Genomic DNA, 20849 nt, shown 5'->3' on the forward strand with positions numbered 1-20849 from the left:
TCTAAGTCCACCTCCTTATTTAGTTTTGACTTTAAAGCCATATTAATGTTTCACATATCAAGAAACAATGTTAAATTAAGCATTATAAATGCTATACTTGAACACTAGAAAAAAACAAATGAATCCAATGTATCAAAGTGTTTATCAACTTGATAATATAATCACACAGAGAAAGCCATTATTTAAAGTAACTTGTCAGCACAGTCCTGTGACTCATCCTTAATGAGATAATACTCTAAAAACAGGAAGATCAAAATTTTAAGCATCACCCAGTAGGTTTGTTTAGTAATAGTGATATAATTTGACACAAGCACATCTCACAAGGATAAAGCAAAAAAAATACATATATTAATGTCATCACAAGCCAAGGTTTATGGTAAAAAAAAAAGAGATATAGCTACAAAATTGAAAACATAAAGAACAAAAATTCTGTAATGTTGAAGTTACATTGAGAATATCAATATGAATTCATGATTTAAAAACAAAAGAAAACAACAAAAACCTTTATCCACTGAACCAGTCTTGGTCATTCTATCTAAATAGCAATGGATACGTCTATTAATATTACCCAGTTCTTTGTTTCTAAACAGCTTTTCTTTTTCAAAGGAATCAGGGATGCTTAGAGAAATGGCTGATTCCAGGTCTAGGGTAAGGAAAATACAAGGTGAGCTTTGGATAAATTGTACTATAAAGCAAGGGATAGCCAAAATTCTAGTAGAGTCATGTCCAAAGGACATAGGAACCTACTTCAGCCTACACTTAGGATGTTTGAGGCAACCTGAATGTCAAAAATAACGAGTAATAAATTTGGTTCTGACATATTGAATAAACTAAACTTATGGGGGTAGGTATAGGAAGGAAAAATCTTTAATTCAGAAAAATGACAGCTAATAAATATAGGAGGAATAAAAGAATTAGAAAAATCACTAGGTTGTATCCTCAGTTCTCTGTTTTAGATGTGGGTCATAACTTTTGGGTAAAAGAATATTGAGGAACAGGATATTCACATAATTTTAGTGTATTATCCATAGGTTACTTACTAATTTCAAATGGGGAAAATATATATTTATAATGAAGCTATCTGGAATACCCCACCTTAAATAGTTGACCAAAGTTAGCAACAGTAATAATGGTACAAACCTGAATTAAATTAAGCATTTCCAGGTATAGAAAAATACCAAATATTTGATATTCTGTAATACTTTTGAAAAGACTTGCAGTGCATGAACTTTGATCAGATCAAGATTTGAAAAGCCCATCTATAAAAGACTTTTTTCTGTGACATTTGGGAAAGTTTGAATATGGAGTAAATATTAGATGTTATAGAATTATTAATTTTCTTGGGTTGAAAATATTGCAGTTTTGTAGGAAAATTTCCTTGTTCTTTGGAGATGAATGCTGAATTATTTAGGGTTGAAGCAACTTACTTTCAAAGCGTTCAGAAAAAAAATACACAGAGCAAAAAGCGAATGTGGCAAAATGTTAATCTTTGAATCTATGTATAGACAGTATGAGTGTTCATAGTACCACTCTCAAGTTTTTTATGTGTTTGAAGACATTTATAATCCAGCGTTGTAGGGAAAATTTAAATAAAAATAAGCTTAGTTCCAATTGAGAAATTTGTAGAGGAGAAGACTATTCATTTGCTTTAAAAATGTACATAATTATCCTTCCTGCCAACCTCTGATTTCATAATCTATATCTTGATTATATCTATGCTTTTGTAATGTGTTCCCACGGCCAGCCTGTTTCCTATGATAATAACAGGGAAATACAGAGTTCCCAATTATCCAGTTCTTTTGGGTTATTACCTGTATCTTTCATTAGTCATAGATTGTAGAACCATAAGGGTCACCTCCCTGATAATCTTATTATCAGTGGAATATTACAATGGAAGCAAGCTTCAGGCCTAATTCTGCCATTAATACCGGTATTCATCAGCAACCAGACACAAAAAGAGTTGTACAACCTGTTTTATAAACTCACTCAATAAAGTGCCAGATCTCTGTCCTTTGTGATACTCTGACAGCATCTTGAATGAAAGGTTCATTCAAAGCCAGTAAGATTGGAGCCAGGCAATGAAATCCTATGATCTAGTGTCCAAATGCAATCTTAGGCCTAGGCTACCATTGTAAAGGTTAGGCTGTTAGGCTTACTGCATTATTTTTTTTTTCTTTTTGGTAATAATTGTTATTTCAGAAGCAGTACTGTGCATTGTAGAAATTAGAAAATACTGAAGCAAAACAAAACCCAAAAGTAAATGCTTTCTAATTCTAGTCTTCAGTAATCACTACTGTTAATATTGTATATATTCTTCCAGTTCTTTCTGTGTATGTGTGTTTATGTATACACACACACATATTTGCATTTTTCAATCAAAATGATATTATGGTATTCTTCTACTTTCTTTTTTCACTTTAACAATTCACCTTACCAGACCATATTAACATTTTTAAGTTGACCCCAAAAGTGCCCTTTATAGGTGCTTGTCCAAAGTAGTATTCAATATAGGGCCACATATTATATCTACTTCTTGTGTCCTTTTCATCTCTTTAATCTACCACAATCCCATTTTTTGTTGTTTCTCTTTTTTTATGATACTGGCTTATTCACAAAACAAGAGCAGTTGTCCTGCAGAAAATTACTTAATTAGTTTTGTCTGGTTTCTTCATTGTTACATTTTTTTAGTTTATTCTTCTATTTCCTGTATTTCTTGTAAAGTAGAGGTTATATCTAAAAGCTAGATGGACTCAAGTTAATACTTTTTGGCTAGAACAAATCGTAGGTGATGTTGTATTACCTCATGCTGCAACACATGTCAAGATGCATAAGATTGGTTGATTTACCTTACTGCTGTTAAGATTGACCATCGCCATATTCTGGTACCCTGTGCATGTAAGGTTGGGAGTGTCTAAATAATATTTCCAAGCAATCCATATGTCTTGAACACATCTAGACAATGAGAAATTATGATATATTTTTTTGCCATATATTCTAATTAACAAAGCCTTTGGTGTTGATTGGAGATTAAAGTTAGCTGAAGCTTAAAATAGACTCTCTGGGCTTATACATGGATCTTTCAAATACTAATTAATCACTCCTAGAGCATGTAAGTATGTATTCGCAATTGGAATACTAGAATCAAAACTAACCTGCCTAGAGGGTACATGAAAACTAACAAGCATATGCCAAATTTCATCAGTTTTAAGAAGCATTTCTTTTTCATATAGTATTCTGAATTCTGGATACATCTTAGAATCAATGGTTTCTTAAAATCACTATTGTCAGGCAGCAGTTTTGATGTAATTAATATAACCTCCACATGCATGAACTTGGAAATAGCTGCTCGTGTGGTAGTCACTTCAGTTAAATTATATTCATTGTTGAGTTTCTTTTCTACTTAAAATGTCTTAAAAAATATTATATGATTTGACAGTGAAATTATTTTTCTTTCTTAGTAGTATATAAGTAATGTTGTGGTTGCAGTTGATGGCACTGGTGAAATTCAGGACATTACATGGACTTTGTTTGAAGTATTTAAAGTAAATTATATATGATAACATCTGTGGACACAGGAAGCCAAAGCTGTGTGCCCTTCCTCGGGAAGGGGGACTGCTCAGTTGTGACACGGACTTACCTTTCCCTCCATTATTAACTTTTTGTTTTAAAGGATTTTTTTATTATGCACGATTTTAAGTATATAACAAAATAGAGGAAACAGTGTTAACAACTCTTGTGTGTCCATCACCCCCTCCTTTCAACTATTATCAAATCATGGCTCATCTTGTTTTATCTGTATCCCTACTCCCCTCTTGCCATATTATTTTGAAGCCAATCCAAGACATTGTATCATTTCATCCATAAATATTTCAGTTTGTATCTTGATGGGAACTCTTTGTAAGCACAAATGCAATAAAATTATGACATCTAATAAGAAATTAATAATAACTACTTAATATTATTAAATATTCTCTATTCAGGTTTCCTTTTTTTTTTTGTTTTGTGTTTTTGGTTTGTTGTGTGTGTTTGTGTATGTCGAGTGGGAAGGGAAAACATACTTAATAGATGGTTCTGTGTCCTTCCAAGAGGAGACACACAATGTGTGGCTGTCTTTTTTTTCTCCATTATTTTCAACAGTAGGACTTTCTTACATTCATTGAATTGAAGCTGAGAGTCCTTTTAGATCACCTAATGACGTTCTCATTTTACGGGTGAGGGGACGGATACCTAGGGATGGAAAAAATAGGGATTGGATGTAACTTCCTTGTTTAGGAATCAGAGGGCTTAGCGTTCTTAGAATCATTGGACCCTGAATCTGTATGAGACCTTAAAATTCATATAAGACAGCTCCCCATCTTTCTACCAGATGCCCTTGTAGACCAGAGGTCTCAATCTGGCAGCCTGTTAACCAGATGTAGACGACAAATAAGTTTTATTTGTCCTGTACTGTTGTGCAACAAAAAAGATTTGGTTCCAGCATTTAGAAACTCCAAATAGTTTGCATCAAAGTATAGATTTCAGGAAATGAGATGATGTAGCCACAGTGTACCTGCATGCCCACGTGGCAGTAGTCAGTTGGAGTATTGAGTAATGGCTTCTCTTTTTTTGGAATAGGCACAAGCTTCTAATTTGCCACAGTCCCTGCCACTCATAAGTGTTTTAACAAATATTATATTAGGGTTACATTCGAGATAACCTAAGAATTCCCCTTTCTTAACTCTCTTGATGGGGTATCTCTACAGGTGTGGTGGGAAAATGGTGGTCTTTGAGAATGTCTACTTGTGGAAATGGGGCAGCCATTTCTTACTAGGCCCATTTCCCTTATATACATTACCTACCATGCCCCTCTAGGCATTTTAATTTATGGCCTTTAATCTAAACCCTCCAATCAGAATTATTTCTACTGCACCAGAGACTTTTTGCAACCTCTCCCTTGTTGCACTAGAGAATTTAAGATTCCTTTACCGTCAGATAATACCACAAACTCCTACATTATTCTCTTGTTTTTGGTTTCATTCATTCAAATTCTTAACCCATAATTTTTGGTGTGACTTATTTCTCTTAATGGTTTTCAAATTGTATAATAAAAGGAGAGATGCCTAATACAAAGAAATCTCCCCAAAGAATTGGTGACCTTCCAAATTGTATAAGACAGCCAAGAAGGAAGAATAGTCTAAATGGGATGTCAGGAACCTCCGTCAGAGAAACAGAAGTTGACTTTAGCTTAAAAGCTTCTCTCATGAATTTTGTTTTCTCCAGAGGAACTAGAAAAGCAGGCAGTGGAATGTAGTGGGATGGTTATAAGGCTTGGAGAACAAAAAATAAGGGTTTGGAATCCCTGTCCTGCCATGTATTTACAAACTGTGTGACTTTACTAAGTGCTTTACCCTTGGGGAATGTAGGCTTCAAAGTAAAAATACTCTATCTTTGGGAGTTGTGATGATTTAGTGAGCTGCTGGGACACTGAACAAACTTTAGTTCCCTTCAAAGCTCACAAAATGATATAAGGAAGTGCCCTTGTTCTGTCACTAGTGGTTTCATCATTTTGGTCACTTGGTGGCAGCATTGAGATACTTTTTTAACAACTAAAAAAAATTCTGTCACTAAAGAATAAAGGTTAATTGCAGAGAGATTTAAACTGTTGAAAAGAACCCATCACCCACCCAGCAATATGAAAGGCTGTGAGTGGTTGCTGTTCATTACCATCTGAATGGTGCTCTGCTTTTGTCTGGGGATTAACAGATTTCAATAAGATTTGTCTAAGAATTCTGTCCCCCTCAATTACCCACTTAGTGTCAAAAACCTGCCTGTTTATGAGTCAGTCTCTTCTGGGCCTTGGCCCTGGAAGGTTTGGAAAATTAGTGGACGGTTGAACTGCCTAATCTTTTCACACACACCACCCTTCCCCCACCCACCACCATCACCACAGGCAAACTGACCAAAGGGCTAGGTGCCTTTCACTTGGCTGCCTGCAGTACTGTTTGAAAGAACACTGGAGGAGCTCAGCTCTGTCCAAAATAATTCTTTAGCACCTGATGTGTGCCAGGTGCACACACACTTGGAAGTTGTTTACCACCTAGTAGGAGAAGCAGATAAGTAAACAGAAAACTGCAACATGCTCTCCTTGCCAACAGTGTCAATTAAGAAGAGCATAGTGGGCTGTGGTTGCCCTGAAGGAAATGTGAATCTCAGAGGATAAATAGACATTTTTTAGATATAGTGGGTGGGGGACATTGTAGGCAGAGGGAATGGCATGAGCAAATGTATGGAGGTCTGAAAAAACTTGGTGTAGGCAAAAAACCCTAATCTAAGCACTTTAGTGTGACACGATTGTTCAGAGGTTAGCAGTGCCTGGAGAGGCAATAATGACAACAGATACATTCCGGGGGGCTAGGTGCCATGCTAAAGCAATGTAGCTCTATTTATTCAACACCTCTCTGAAGTGGGTACTGTTTTCCCAAGTGGGAAAATGGGCGTTCTGAGACGTTAGGATGAGGTAACACCCTCTGTTGCACAGCTGGTGAGCAACAGTGTTGGGATTCAAACCCAGGTCAGCTTTAGAGCCTAAGCTGTGCATAGGGACTAGAAATAGGGGTCAAGTTATTCAAGTTACAGAAGGCATCAGTTACCACTTTGAATACAATTGGCCTTGTCATATAAGTGATAAGGAGTTACTAAATGGAATTTAAGAAAGGAGAGTGACTAGGGATCAGAAAATCTGAAATTACAGGCCCTACTCTGTAGCTAACTGATTGTGATTTCAGTCAAATCTCTTTCCTTTGGGCCTATGTTTTTTTCATCTGTTAAATAAGGAAGGTGATCCAGGGCTGAACTTAAAGATCCCTTTCAGTTTTTTCAGGTTTTTGCTTCTCTGAGGTGGGGAAGGGGCTAGATTCCTGACTGAAGAGGCTGGTAGGCGCTCTCTCCTTGTGCTTTGTTGTTTTTGTACATGCTTTACACTTACATGGGCTCTTTATCTTACCTGAATGTTTTCTTGCTTCCCTCCTATCTCTCCAAATACTGTGATTGTGGCCCCCTTCACTCCCAACTATCTTAATAACTTCTTCAGTGCTGCCAGCTAAATTAGCTATGCCTTCCTTTGTCTCTTGATTATATACTATCTGATATTCTTTGCTAGTTGTGTCCTTTGTAATCTTGTCTTCCTATATATACTCCGGTCCTTTCCTTTCTTTCTACTTTTTAACTCTTGCCCACTATAGCACCAAACACAGTCTTGGTTACACAGTGGTATTGGAGCAAGTCTTGTTAATCAGTTTCTTTTTGTTTTGGCAGTGTGTGTGAGCACAGCAAAGAGAATCTTATGACCCCCTCCAACATGGGGGTAATCTTTGGGCCGACCCTGATGAGAGCTCAGGAGGACACTGTGGCCGCCATGATGAATATCAAATTCCAGAACATCGTGGTAGAAATTCTAATTGAGCACTTTGGCAAGGTATGCATTTTTCTGTTTTTCCACCACTCCTGCAAACATATGACATTTTCCTCCAACTGCCTTTTAATGTTGTGTTTTCTTCCTTGGCTCAAGTTGACAATGAGAGAAAATCCCATTATGACACAATGACATTTAAGGGCAATCCTGACCTTCAGAAATTCATTCATTCAGCAAATATTGCTTGAGCATGTAACAATTTTATTATCAGGCACCATGCTAGATGCTGTGGGTATTGCAGAAGAAAAATTCACTGTCTGTGCCTTTAAAGAGTAAATAATGTAGTATGAAGACACAGAGGTAAACAGAAGAAAATGTTAAGTATAAAAGTAGTATATACACAATCAAACTGTAGGGGAGAACATGTTAATGTTTATCTTCTCAACTATTGCTAGGTTCCTGGCTGAAACCTCTATAACAAAAGATAGATTAATAAGAGAAAAGCATATAAATTTATTTAATAAGTTTTATATTACACGGGAGGCTTCAGAAATGAAGACCTGAAGAAACAGATAAATTTGTGCATTTTATATACTAAGTTTCATGAAGAAGTAGATTGTTGTGAAGATATATGATTAGAGGACAAAAAGGCGTGATCTGATGGTAATAAACTTGGTCTTAGCAAGGTCTGTTTGTTCAGATTCTTCCTGAAGCTTCTGTGTAATCCAGGATATGGATGCTTTTTTCCTCCAGGTATAATGAGTGTACCTCTTGAATGAAATGTTATGACCTACTTTAGAAGGAGAGTTAAAGAATTTTGGGGGGCCCTGATTCAGGGGAGTTGGATGGGAGAAGGTCATAGAGACCTTGATTTTCCACAAATGCCAGAATGCTATTATTTGGTAAAGTGAGTCCTGAACCACATAAAAACCATAAATAAATCAATACTTACACTTCTTTGAACCCCATCTCATTCCAAAAGCAGTTAAGGTGGTATATTTTATACGGTATATAAAATAGGAGGCAACATATATTATAATCAGGTGAAATGGTAAAGGTAAAACAAGGGTACAGACAGAAAAGGAACCCAGGAATGATGCTCAGGCAGGAATTATTTATTGCTAAATCGTGTACACTTGCTACAGATTCCCTATATTTGGGTATAAGCTTGCATACAGCTAGTGCCATCCTATGGAAGCATAATTCAATAAGGAAGGACAGGGAGGCAGTGACAGTAGGCCTTGGTGATTGGAAGTGGGAGATGTGAGAGATGAGATTTCTGAATCCTGATTTTCTGACTTGGCTGTCTGGTGTGTTGGGGCTGTCCTTCATACATACAAGAAATATAGAATGGGAATGTTTGGGGGAGATGGAAAAAGGCTCAGTTTTATGTAGGTTGCAGTTGAGATTTCTGAATGATATCCAGAGAGCAATGCCTAGCACACAGTTGACTGTGTGGATCTAAGGCTGGCATCAGCAAACTTTTTCTTAAAGGACCATATAGTGAATATTTTGGGCTTTTCAGGCCATAGGTCTGTGTTACAACTTCTCAACTTTGCCTTTGTGGTGGGAAAACAGCCATGGACAATATGTAAACAAATGTGTGTTGCTGGATTCTAATAAAACCCTACTTACAAAATAGTCAACATGCCTGTGAAGTATAATTTGTTGACCCCTGTTCTCAAGCCCAGATATAATTTATTGACAAATTGATTCATTCATTTAACAAATATTAATATGTATGGACTACCCAGTATATGTCAGGTACTGTCATAGGCACTAGAGATATAGTTCTCATGAAGTTTATATTTTAGAAGAAGTAGAAAAACAGTACTCAAAGTTAGTAAAATATATATGTTACATGGAAAGGAATATTATGGACAAAAAGCAGAGAAGGGGAATACGAAGAAGATTTGGGAAGTAGTTTTGCAATTTTGAGTAAAGGTGGAAGTAAAGAAATGAGGATGTCCTCACAGAGAAGATTATGAACAGAGACCAATAGGAAGTAGAGTAATGATCCATTCAGCTATCTAGGGGGAAAGCATTCTAGGCTGATGAAATAGTAAGTGCAGAATCCCTGAGGCAGAAGTTTACCTATCTTATTTAAGGTGTAACAAGGAAGCCAGATTGGCTAGACTGGATTAAGCAGAAGATGAAACAGCAAAAGATGGGTTCAAAGAGGCAATGGAGAGGGAAAGCAGAGTAGTAGATCCTGTAGTACAGTCTTAGAATCCATTGGAAGGATTTTGGCTTTCCTCTGCCTGAGAAAAATAGAAGGAGAGTTTGGAGCATGGGAATGACATGATTTGACTTAGGGTTTTTTTTTTTTGTTTTTAGACAGAGTCTCACTCTGTTGCCCAGGCTAGAGTGCCGTGGCGTCAGCCTAGCTCACAGCAACCTCAAACTCCTGGGCTTAAGCGATCCTCCTGCCTCAGCCTCCCCAATAGCTGGGACTACAGGCATGTGCCACCATGCCCGGCTAATTTTTTCTATATATGTTTTTAGTTATCCAGATAATTTATTTCTGTTTTTAATAGAGATGGGTTCTCACTCTTGCTCAGGCTGATCTTGAACTCCTGAGCTCAAACAATCCACCCGCCTCGGCCTCCCAGAGTGCTAGGATTACAGGCGTGAGCCACCGCGCCCGGCCTCGACTTAGGTTTAAGAGGACTATTCTGGCTGTTCTGTGGAGAATGGCTTTGTGGTATAAGAGTATAAGCAAGGAGACTACTTTAAAAAACTACTTCCATAATACAGTTTTCAGAAATGGTTGTACTTTGGTTGAGGGTAGTAACAGTGCAAATAGTGAAAAGTGGTCAGATTCTAATTATATGTTAAAGGCAGAGCCCTTAGTATTTGCTGATAAATCATATGTAAAGTGGGAGAAAAAGAGAAATCATGGGTAAACAAGGGTTGCTATCTGAGCATTTAGAAAGATTAAGTTGCCATTTACTGAGATGGGTGAGGCTTAGGAAAGAGCAGGTTTGAATTAAAAGAGCAAGATTCAGTTTAGGACATGTTAAGTTAGTTAAGCCCGTGACATATCTGAGGTCAGAGAAGAGAACTGGATTAGAGAAGTAGAATTGATCTTCAGTAGCATAGAGGTGATGGTTAAAACTATGTGAGTGAATACTTTTGTCTATGGAATACTTGTTGCAAAAGAGTGTTAGACCACGGATTAAAACCTAGGGAGTGCCAGTGTTTGAAGGACTTAATAGAGAAGACCACAAAACAGATTGAGAAAGAATGATCAGTAATGGGATAACTGGTAGATTTAGGGAGTCTTGTTTTCCTTGGTAGAAGAGAGTTTTAGGAAGGAAGGAGTGGACAGTACTTCCAATCCTCACTTCAGTGGTTTCTTATGTATCATTGCAGACAAGAAAAAATGTACATATATCTACATGCGTTAATACATTTAATAGATTTTAACACGTGTGTCCCTTTATTAGATTCTTATACATAGAACATAATAAAGTAGAAAAATGGAAGTTTGATATTTAATAAAAGCAGCATCTCAGATCACTGGAGGACAGAAATGGACTTTTTGTTAAAGGGTGCTAGGACAATCGGTTAGCTATTTGGATGAAGATAAAATCAGATCCATATCTCACAGCATGTATAGCAGTACACTCCACATCGTTCAGAGATCTAAATGTAAAACTTGAAACTATACAATTACTAGAAGAAAACATGGATAAATCCCTCTTTAACTTTGGTATAAGGAATGCTTTCTAACCATCACTCAACATCCAGAGGGAGTAAAATAAATAAAAACTGATAGATTTGATTACATAAAATACAAATATTTACATCAAGAAAACATCATTAAAAACTCAAACCATTGGATATGGTGGCTCGTGCCTGTAATCCCAGCTATTTGGGAGGCTGAGGCAGGAGGATCGCTTGAGCCCTGGAGTTTGAGGCCAGCCTAGGCAATATAGTGAGCAATGTTTCTTAAAAAACAAAATAAAATAAAATAAGCAAGCCCAGTACAGCTCAGGGTGCTGCTTTAGAGGGCACAAATGGCAAGCCTTGGTGTTGTCCACATAGTGCTGACTCTGCAGATCCCCAGAACGTAAGGGCTATGAGGCTATGACAGCCTCATCACAGACAGGCTGGTGACCCAGGCAGAGCCTGGTTACAGTGACAAAGCCACCCCAGAGAGCCCCCACTAGGACAATACCTACTGGAGCTATTGGAGTACATCTACTGCAGAGTCCCTACTATGGTAATGCTTAGTGGATCTGTGGGAGTGGTACCAACAGACCCCAGAGCTGTAGAGTTACCAGTGTGCAACACCAGCCTGAGCGAGCTTCAGGCATGAGACTTCATCCCCAGGCTAAGCTCAGCAAAGCCATGTAGGTGGTACTGTCTGAGGCCTCAGGGACCTAATCCCCACCTCAATGTGTGCCCAGAATGTGGGACATGGAGTCAAAGAAGATTATTCTCCAGCTTTTTGACTTAACGTTGTTTTTGCCTTTTGGGTTTTAGACTTAATTGGGCCTAGTTACCCCTCTTCTTACCTATTTATCCCTTTTGCAATGGGAATGTCTCTTCTACGCCTGTCCCTCAAGTGTATTTTGGAAGTAGATAAGTTTTTGATTTCACAGGCTCACAGCTAAAGGAAATTTGCCTCAGCATGAATCGTGTATTGAGTCTTACCCATGTATGATTTAGATGAGACTTTGGATTTTTGAGTTGTTTATAGAAAGAGTTAATACATTGGAGTAATTGGTATGGAAGAATGTATTTACATGTGAGAAGGACATGAACTTTGAGGGCCAAGGGCAGAATGTTTAGTTTGAAGGTGTCACGTGAAGTTCATGTGTTGGACACTTAACCCCCAAAGCAGATGTTGAGAAGTGGGACCTTTAAGAGGTGATTAGATCATGAGGGCTCTGCCCTAATGAATGGATCAATGTTGTTATATCGAGGTTGGGTTTGTTACCTCGAGAGCAGGTTTGTTATGAAAGCATGTTCTGTCAGCTCTTGCCCTCTTTTGGCCTTTCTTTGCCCTTTCACCATGAGATGAGGTAGCACATTGTCTCTTGCCAGATGCAGGCACTTTGATATTGAACTTCCCAAACTCTAGAACTGTGAGAAATATATTTCTATTCTTTATAAATTACCCAGTCTATGGTATTCTGTTATGTAGCAACAGAACACAGACTAAGAGAGACATCAACACGAAGATGACATGTTAATTATCTGACAAGAATTTTAAAGCAACCATTATAAAAATGCTTTAATAATTGATTAGGGATATATTTGAAACAACTTAAAGTAAAGTAATAGAAGAATGTGGAAAAATCAAATAGAAGTTATAGAAGTGAAAAATACAGTAAATGAAATAAAAAAAAAAAAGAAATGTATAGGCTGAGCCATAGAATGGAGAGCCCTGAGCGGGGTGGGGTGGGGGTGAACTTTAAGATAGATCAGAAATTATATAATCCAAGTAGCAGAAATCTAAGAGAATTTGTTGCCAACAGACCTACTCTGAAAGAATGGATAAAGGAAGTTCTATAAACAGAAAGGACACAATAATAAAAGGGCTCTTAGAATATCAGCAAGGAGGAAATAACTTCATAAAGCAAAATTATGGGTAAATTCAATAAATTTGCCTTCTCTTGTTTGATGATTAAAGCAAAAATTATATCATGATATGATGTAGTGGCAATATTTTAAGACAGATATATTGTGAAAGTAGGGAGAATAAAGAACATCAAAGGAGGTAAGGTTTGTACATTTCACTTGAATAGGTAAATGTCCATGCTAATAGCCTGTGATAAATTATGTATGTGCAATGTAATGTCTAAAGCTACCACTGAAAATCTATATGAAGGGATTCACTGAAAAATACTATGTATAAATCAAAATGGAATTCTACAAAATGTTCAAGAAAACAGTAATCCTAAGTGTATGCATCAAACAACAAAACTTCAAAATATGTGAAGTAACAATTTGCGGAATGGAAAGGAGAAATAGGAAAATCCCCAATCATACTAGTAGACTTAAACCCTACTCTTTCAACAAGTAACAGCAATTGGACAGAAAATCAGCAAGGATTCAGAAGAATTAAAGATCACCATCAACAAACAGGATCTAATAGACATTTATCAAACACTCCATCCAACCACAGCAGAATCTGTCTTATTTTCTGGTGCTCATAGAACACATAACAAGATAAACCCTACCCTGTATGAACATTTAAAATGATTAAAATCATTCAGGGTGTTTTCTCTGATCACAGTGGAATCAAACTGGAAATCATTAATTAATGACAACATGAAAATCTCCAAATGCTTGAATACTAACACTTGTGAATAATCCGTGGGTAAAGAATGAAGTCTCAAAAGAAATAAAAAATTACATTGAACTGAATGATAATGAAAATACAATATGCCAAAATTTATTGGACACAGCTAAATCATTGCCGATAGGGAATTTTATAGGATTAAATGCTTCCTTTATAAAAGAGGAACGTCTGAAGTCAGTAATCTAAAATCCCAGTTTAAGAGCTTAGAAAAAGGAGAGCAAAATGAATCAAAAGCAAGCAGAAACTAATAAATACATGTAAATAATAAAAATAAGATCAGAAATCTCTGAAAGTGAAAAAAGAAAAATAATAGAGAAAATCAGAGAACTGTTTCCAAAGAACCAAACCCCAAAATCAATAAAATTCACAAAGTTCTAGCATGACTGACAAAAAAGAGAAGGAACAAATTATACCAGTGTGTGGAATGAAACAGAAGATTTCATTAATAACACTTTGGCCATTAAAAAGGATAATAAGGGAGTAATATGAACAAGTCCATGCATATAAATTTGACAACTTAGATGAAATGGACCAATTTTTTAAAAAGTACAAACTGCCAAAATTCACCCAATATGAAGGAGGTCATTTGAATAGCCAAATAACTAATAAGGATATTGAATTCATAATTAAATGGCATCTAAAAAAGAAATCTGCAGGCCTACATGATTTGATTAGAAAATGTTACCAAATAATTAAAGAAAAATTCATACCAATTCTACACAGTCTCTCCCAGAAAATAATATACAAGGAAATACTTCCTGACTCATTTTATGAAAGCAGCATTTCTCTGATACCCAAAACTCAAAAGAACAGTACAGGAAAACAGAACTATAGATCAATATCCTTCGTGCATATAGATGCAAAAGTTATTAACAAAATATTAGCAGATAGAATTGAGCAGTATAAAGAAATTATACACTGTAACTAAGGGGATTCTTCCAGGGATTCAAGGTTGATTCAATATTTGACAATCAATATAATCTACCATATTAACAGACTAATGAAGCAAAATCACATCTTATCAATTTATGCAAGAAAAACCATTTGAAAAAAATAACGTCTATTCATGTTAACAACAACAACAACAACAACAACAGAAAAACCTCCCAGGAAACTAGGTATGGGGAAAATATCCTCAACGTGGTAAAAAGAAATCTACAAAATATCCCATGACTAACATCTTACTTACTCATGAAATATTGAATGCTTTATCCTTAAGATTAGAAATAAGGCAAGGATGTTCACTCTCACCATTGCTATTTACCATCGTAATGGAATTCTCTACCCAGTGCAGTTAAACAAGAAAAGGAAGTCCAACACGTTTAAATTGAAAATGAAGAAACAGAACTTCTCCTTTTTGTAGATGACAGAATTATCTACACGGAAAATCCTAAGGAGTCTACAGATAAAAAAAAACAGTTCCTAGAAGTAATAAGTAATTTCATTAAGGTTGCAGGATTCAAGATCATGCAAAAATTACTTGTATTTCTATATACTTGCAGTGAATGTGTGGGAACTAAAAAGGTATTAACCTTTTTAATTATTTTTTTTTATTTCAGCATATTATGGGTGTACAAATGTTTAGGTCACATACATATATTATCTTTGCCCTACCCGAGTCAGAGTTTCCAGCTTGTCCATCCCCCAGACCGTGTGTACCACACCCATTAGGTGTGAATATACCCATCCCCTTCTCCCCCCTCCCACCTGCCCAACATCTGATGAATGTTATTACTATATGTGCACATGAGTGTTGATCAATTAGTAACAATTTGATGGTGAGTACATGTGGTGCCTATCTTTCCATTCTTCGGGTACTTCACTTAGTAGAATGGGTTCCAGCTCCATCCAGGATAATACAAGAGGTGCTAGATGACCATTGTCTTTTGTAGTTGAGTAGCATTCCATGGTGTCTATATATACCACATTTCATTAATCCACTCATATATTGATGGGCACTTGGGTTGTTTCCACATCTTTGCAATTGGGAATTGTGCTGCTATAAACATTCAAGTGCAGATGTCTTTTTTTATATAAATGTCTTTTGTTCTTTTGGGTAGATGCCCATTAATGGGATTGCTGGATCAAATGGTAGTTCTGCTTGTATCTCTTTGAGGCATCTCCATATTGCTTTCCACAGAGGTCGTAGTAGTTTGCAGTCCCACCAGCAGTGTTTGAGTGTATCTATCTCTCTGCATCCACACCAGCATTTATTGTTTTGGGAATTTTGATAATGGCTATTCTCACTGGAGTTAAGTGGTATCTCACTGTGGTTTTGATTTGCACTTCCCTGATGATTAGAGATGTTGAGCATTTTTTCATATGCTTTTTAACCATTAGTCTATCTTCTTTTGAAAAGTTTCTGTTCACGTCCTTTGCCCACTTTTTGATAGGGTTGTTTATTTTTTTCTTGCTGATTTTCCTGAGTTCTATTTAGATTCTAGTTATCAGCCCTTTATTGGGTGTGTAACATGCGAATATTTTCTCCCATTCTGTAAGTTGTCTGTTTGCTCTTGTGATGGTTTGCTTGGCTGTGCAGAAGCTTTTTAATTTGATCAGGTCCTATTTATTAGTTTTTATTCTTAACAATTTTTATGAGGAAATTCCAACTTTAATTTTAATGAAAAATCTATTCTTTGGCAAATGGTCTCACCCTAACCTAGTTCATAAAGGTGTTATTTTGCTATGCCAAAAGCATATTCTGTGGCATTATTTGAAGAGCAATGGAAGTATTGGTTATCTGTTACTCTCAGGATCTGACAGGAGACCATTTCTTTAACAGTGGTCTGCTGTTGAGTGAGGTTGTCACACTCTTGCAATCTGTAATACGTGTTAAATGCTTGATGTTTTGACCTTTGTGTGATACCAGAAATGAATGTACTCTGACCATGTTTCCCAAACAAGCATGGTAACCAAGGATTTTTTTCTCATTTATGAATTTATGTCATATGAAACATCTTACATGGAGATATGAAATGAAGGCCCAGTTTATTATACATTTATCAAATTACCTTTTTGAAACAGCAAAATGATGTGTTGGTGAGATTGTTCCAGAAATCCTGGACCTTATGTAGGTGTAACCTCATAGGATGGTTGTGGGGATTAAAAGACATAATATATGTGGGAGTTGGTGCTGCTGTGCAAGTATCAGGGATTATATGTTCCTGCCAACTTGTTCAGTTAATGGGGTATGATTTTTCATTTGACATATTATAATTTCAGTAATGTGTTTTTTCCATTTACACTTGATCTTTAATAGAAAAGGGCTTAAACACATTGGTTTTAACTTTCTCTATCATTCTCTTCCTCCAGCCTCTCTTTTAAGAGTATCTACTGTCTCTAAAATTTAAAGGCATGAGAAGAATTGATACTTAAAGGAGTCTATTCTTAAGTCTTAAAGAATTTTTTTTTAATTTGAATCATCTTCCCTAAATTACTTTTATAAATTGGAAAGTAGGTAGTTGATAAAGGAAAAAGATCTACTTCTACAATGATTCCCTAGGGGACAACATTGTTAATCATTCCTAAGTTCTCTCTCTTCACATCTCACTGAGCAGTATGTATCAGGGTACCCAAACCTGATTTTACTAACTTGAGGCACATAGGTAACTTGGACCGACAGGAGGAGGTTGACTTCCATTTTCTGAACGTTTTTTTGTGTGTGTGTGGGGGGGTGCTGCTAGGAATTACAGGGGGAGAGAGAGGTCAGCTCTGAAGGCAGTGCTCAGCAACTTAGTTTTGAGAATAGACCCATTTTACTTAAGTGACAAAATATGTGATAGATCCATTTGAATGTTAGAACTGGAAAGGGGCCTTGAAGACCTTCAGGCCAGGCTCTTCGTTTTATATAACGCCTCCTTTAGCACACCACAATAGTGGTAACAGATTCGGATTTCTCCAGTTCCATTCCCACTTCTGTACTCTTTGCAGCCTCACCTCATTCCCACAGTTCTGCTCGACTAGTTTATACAAGAACTCTGATCCCAGTCCCAAATTCTTAGCTGTTGTCTCACTTGTGATTTGTTAGCTCATTTCCTCAGCTACACAACCTGGCATCAGTCGTTTCCCTCTTTTAGTGTTGCCCAGCTCATTGTATTGGAACTGGAAGCCAGCAGCTGTGCCTCCTTAGACTTAATGACCATGGGGTGAAGCTATCAGCCCAGTGTGGGACAATGTCCTTTTAGCTCATTTAGTCCTCATTCTAACTCTCTGAATGAAGGATATTATTTCCATTTCTTGGATTAGGAAGTGGAGGCACTGGTATGTGGTAAGTGGCAATGCTGAGACTGAAATCAGAGCCTGGCAGATTATGGCTGTACCTTAGGGAATGGGGCCCTGGTGTATGTGAGGTGTTGAAGATAGCACTGAGTTGTGCTTTGCTTTGCATCACTGATGTTGATTTAGCTGTTCTAGTCTCTCTTGAGTTCCCTCCTCATTCCCAATCTTTTTACTGGGTGGGTAGCTGCTTTTTAATCATACAAGATCTTGCTTCACTGTGTTAAGTATAGTTTTATGGAAGAATAATTATTTTTGAGATAATTAGAAAGTCTATTATCAGTGTATGTCAATGGATTTTTGCCTTGTCTCAAAAGATGTATGGTTGGAAGCCAGGGTTGAGGGAACTAGAAAATTGAGTGGTACGGTCTTCTTTGCATACATAGATGGTTGAGGGTAGTTCTTCCTGTGAACTGCCCCAGAGAAAGCTATGTTGTTCTTGATGTGGAGTTTGTGAGAGCTCCATTGCTGTTTATGTCCCCTAACAGCCAAATGGGACCTCGTCGAGGAAAAGAAAACAATGTTGTAGCAATGTAATTAATTCAAGGAGGCAAACAAGAGCCCCTTGTAAGAAATGACTCTGATTTATGTATTTTTCAGACACCCAGTCTAGCAATCTAGAGGAAACAGACCTGGTCTGTCTCTTTTGTCTCTCTAATATGTGGCATCTGTGAATTTAGATCTGCCATGAGAGGGCAGCAAGAGTACAGATGAATGTGTCTCTCCACCTCTTCTTTCTGGAATAATAGGTAGATTGAGTGAGAGATAGATATTTTAAAATCTAAATGTAAATATATAGTTATACTTTATAGATTTTACTGTACAGATTTATATTTTACATATTTATATATTCATATTTTAATACCTATGTGCATCCACATATTCATATATCCATGTCTGTATACCTTTCCTATTTATATATATGTGGAGTTACATGCAACAAGAGAGTAAGAGAGAGAATCTAATTAAACCAGGTCTCTACTTCATTGCCTTTAATTTCTGAAATGATGAGGTTAAGCTTAAAGTTATTAAAAATAACATTTTATTAGTCTCTACATTTGAGAACATTTTCATTGGTTTGTACATGTGAGTCTAATATGTGATTAGCTGAGAGTTTGGCAAACATTTTCAAATGAACCTTCAGGAAAAATATCTTTAAGTATGGATATTAAAATCAAAATGTAACCTGAAGAAAAATATCTTTGAGCAGAGAATTATTAAGATCGAGAAAATTCAGATGTATTCATTAGACACAGGGAATCTTTGTTTCAGTTTCAATTTTTCAACCCTGGCTAAGTAGAGATCTTCACATATTCCCCACAAGCCCAGTTCTCTTTAGTTTTGAAGCAAGGTTAAGAACTTTTAGAGCTGAATAAGCATGTCCAAGTCCTATGAGATAGGGTGATAAGTGTAGGATGGGGCTGTGAGCTGTGGTTTACCTGCAATGTTCAGAGAGCTGAAATGTTCCTTACAAGTCACCCTTTTGATTCTAGTCATCCTAAGAATTACCCTGAGGATTCAGCAAAATGTACAAATATGTTCTCCTTCCCTTTTCTTCTCTACAGTTGGCACTGTGATAATAATTACCACAGTAAAAACAATAGCATTTTTTCAAGGGTTGTTACGTGTCAGGTACTGTGCTAAACATTTGACATGCAACATCTCATTGAATCCTTGCAACAACTTGATGAGGTATTCCCTCATTTTACTTCCAGGTAACCTGAGGCCTAGAGAGGTTAAGCTTGTTATTGACTAAAATATTCATTTTTATTTTCTCTTTGGAGGCTTATAGTTTGTGTGTGGGAGAGAGAGAGAATACAGAATCAGGGATTTTTGAAAATTTAAAAAGATCTCCAAGATCATATAGTCCATTCCCCTCAGTGGCTGGTGATTACCTTTTTTTCTTTTCTTTCCTTTGTATTTATTCAGGATATTATGGGGGTACAAACATTTTGGTTATATATAATGCATTTGCACCACCCAAGCCAAGGCTATAAGCGTGTCTCTCCCCCATATAGTATATTCCACTTGGTGATTTTCTAATTTTGCCTTTGCTGTTCTCCTTTGAGTGGTTTTAGGTCTCAGGTTGGAACATCAAGGTCTTCATAATACTGTAAGACTGGAGCTAGTGTGTGAGAAAGAGCTAGATAGGTGTACTTTGGCAGCTAGACTTGAGGAAACTCAGTCTGCTGACAGTGACAATAGGAATTTCAGAGACCAGGAATCAATGGAGAAACATTGAAAGATTGGGTTGACTTTTTCATTGCTCTGAGATTTTGGGACTCATGGCTGTGTCACTGCTACTTTCTCGGATCAAAAATTCTTACATAGAACCCTGAAAATGTCCAGACTACCTCTGTAGGCTTTCCAGATATCCCCAGAGATGAGAATATAATGGAAAGAATGGGAAAAATATAGCTTTGGAACCAGACAGCCTTGGGTTTGAATCCCAACTCCATCCATCCTTTACTACTTGGGTGATCTTGAACAAGCCAGTTTACTTCTCTGAGCCTTGTTTCCCTCATTTTTAAAATGGGACTAATAATTCCCATTGGAATTGAAATGGGACTAATAACTTGCTAAGTTGTTGAGAGGATTCAGTGACATAAATGTTTTAAGTACTTTGTAAATATTATAGTATCCTGCCTATTTTAGTACTTCTGATGCCAGATACCACAACGCCTTTACTGTAGTATATCAACAGGAGATGAACTTTATCTTAGTGATGGTATTCTCCCATAATTCTTTTACCTTGATATCTATAAAGTCCTTGTAGTCAAAATAGGCTTTTCTTAGAAGTCCTTAGACCACTGCTTGTTTATAGTTGTTAAATGCTAGAGAAACTCTTTATGTCCCCAGCCTAAAAGC

At 36.7% G+C, this 20849-nt stretch overlaps 1 protein-coding gene across 2 annotated transcripts in view; it reads left to right on the forward strand.

Moving 5' to 3' along the window:
- OPHN1 (oligophrenin 1) overlaps window positions 1–20849 on the forward strand; it is a 315778-nt gene that overhangs the window by 254085 nt on the left and 40844 nt on the right. For both annotated transcript variants that reach the window (XM_045538904.1, XM_045538903.1), the window contains exon 19: window positions 7294–7453. In XM_045538904.1, the coding sequence (XP_045394860.1) occupies window positions 7294–7453 (160 nt within the window). The remainder of the gene's footprint in view (window positions 1–7293; window positions 7454–20849) is intronic.

This window comes from Lemur catta, chromosome X, assembly GCF_020740605.2.
Source record: "Lemur catta isolate mLemCat1 chromosome X, mLemCat1.pri, whole genome shotgun sequence".
Taxonomy (NCBI): domain Eukaryota; kingdom Metazoa; phylum Chordata; class Mammalia; order Primates; family Lemuridae; genus Lemur; species Lemur catta.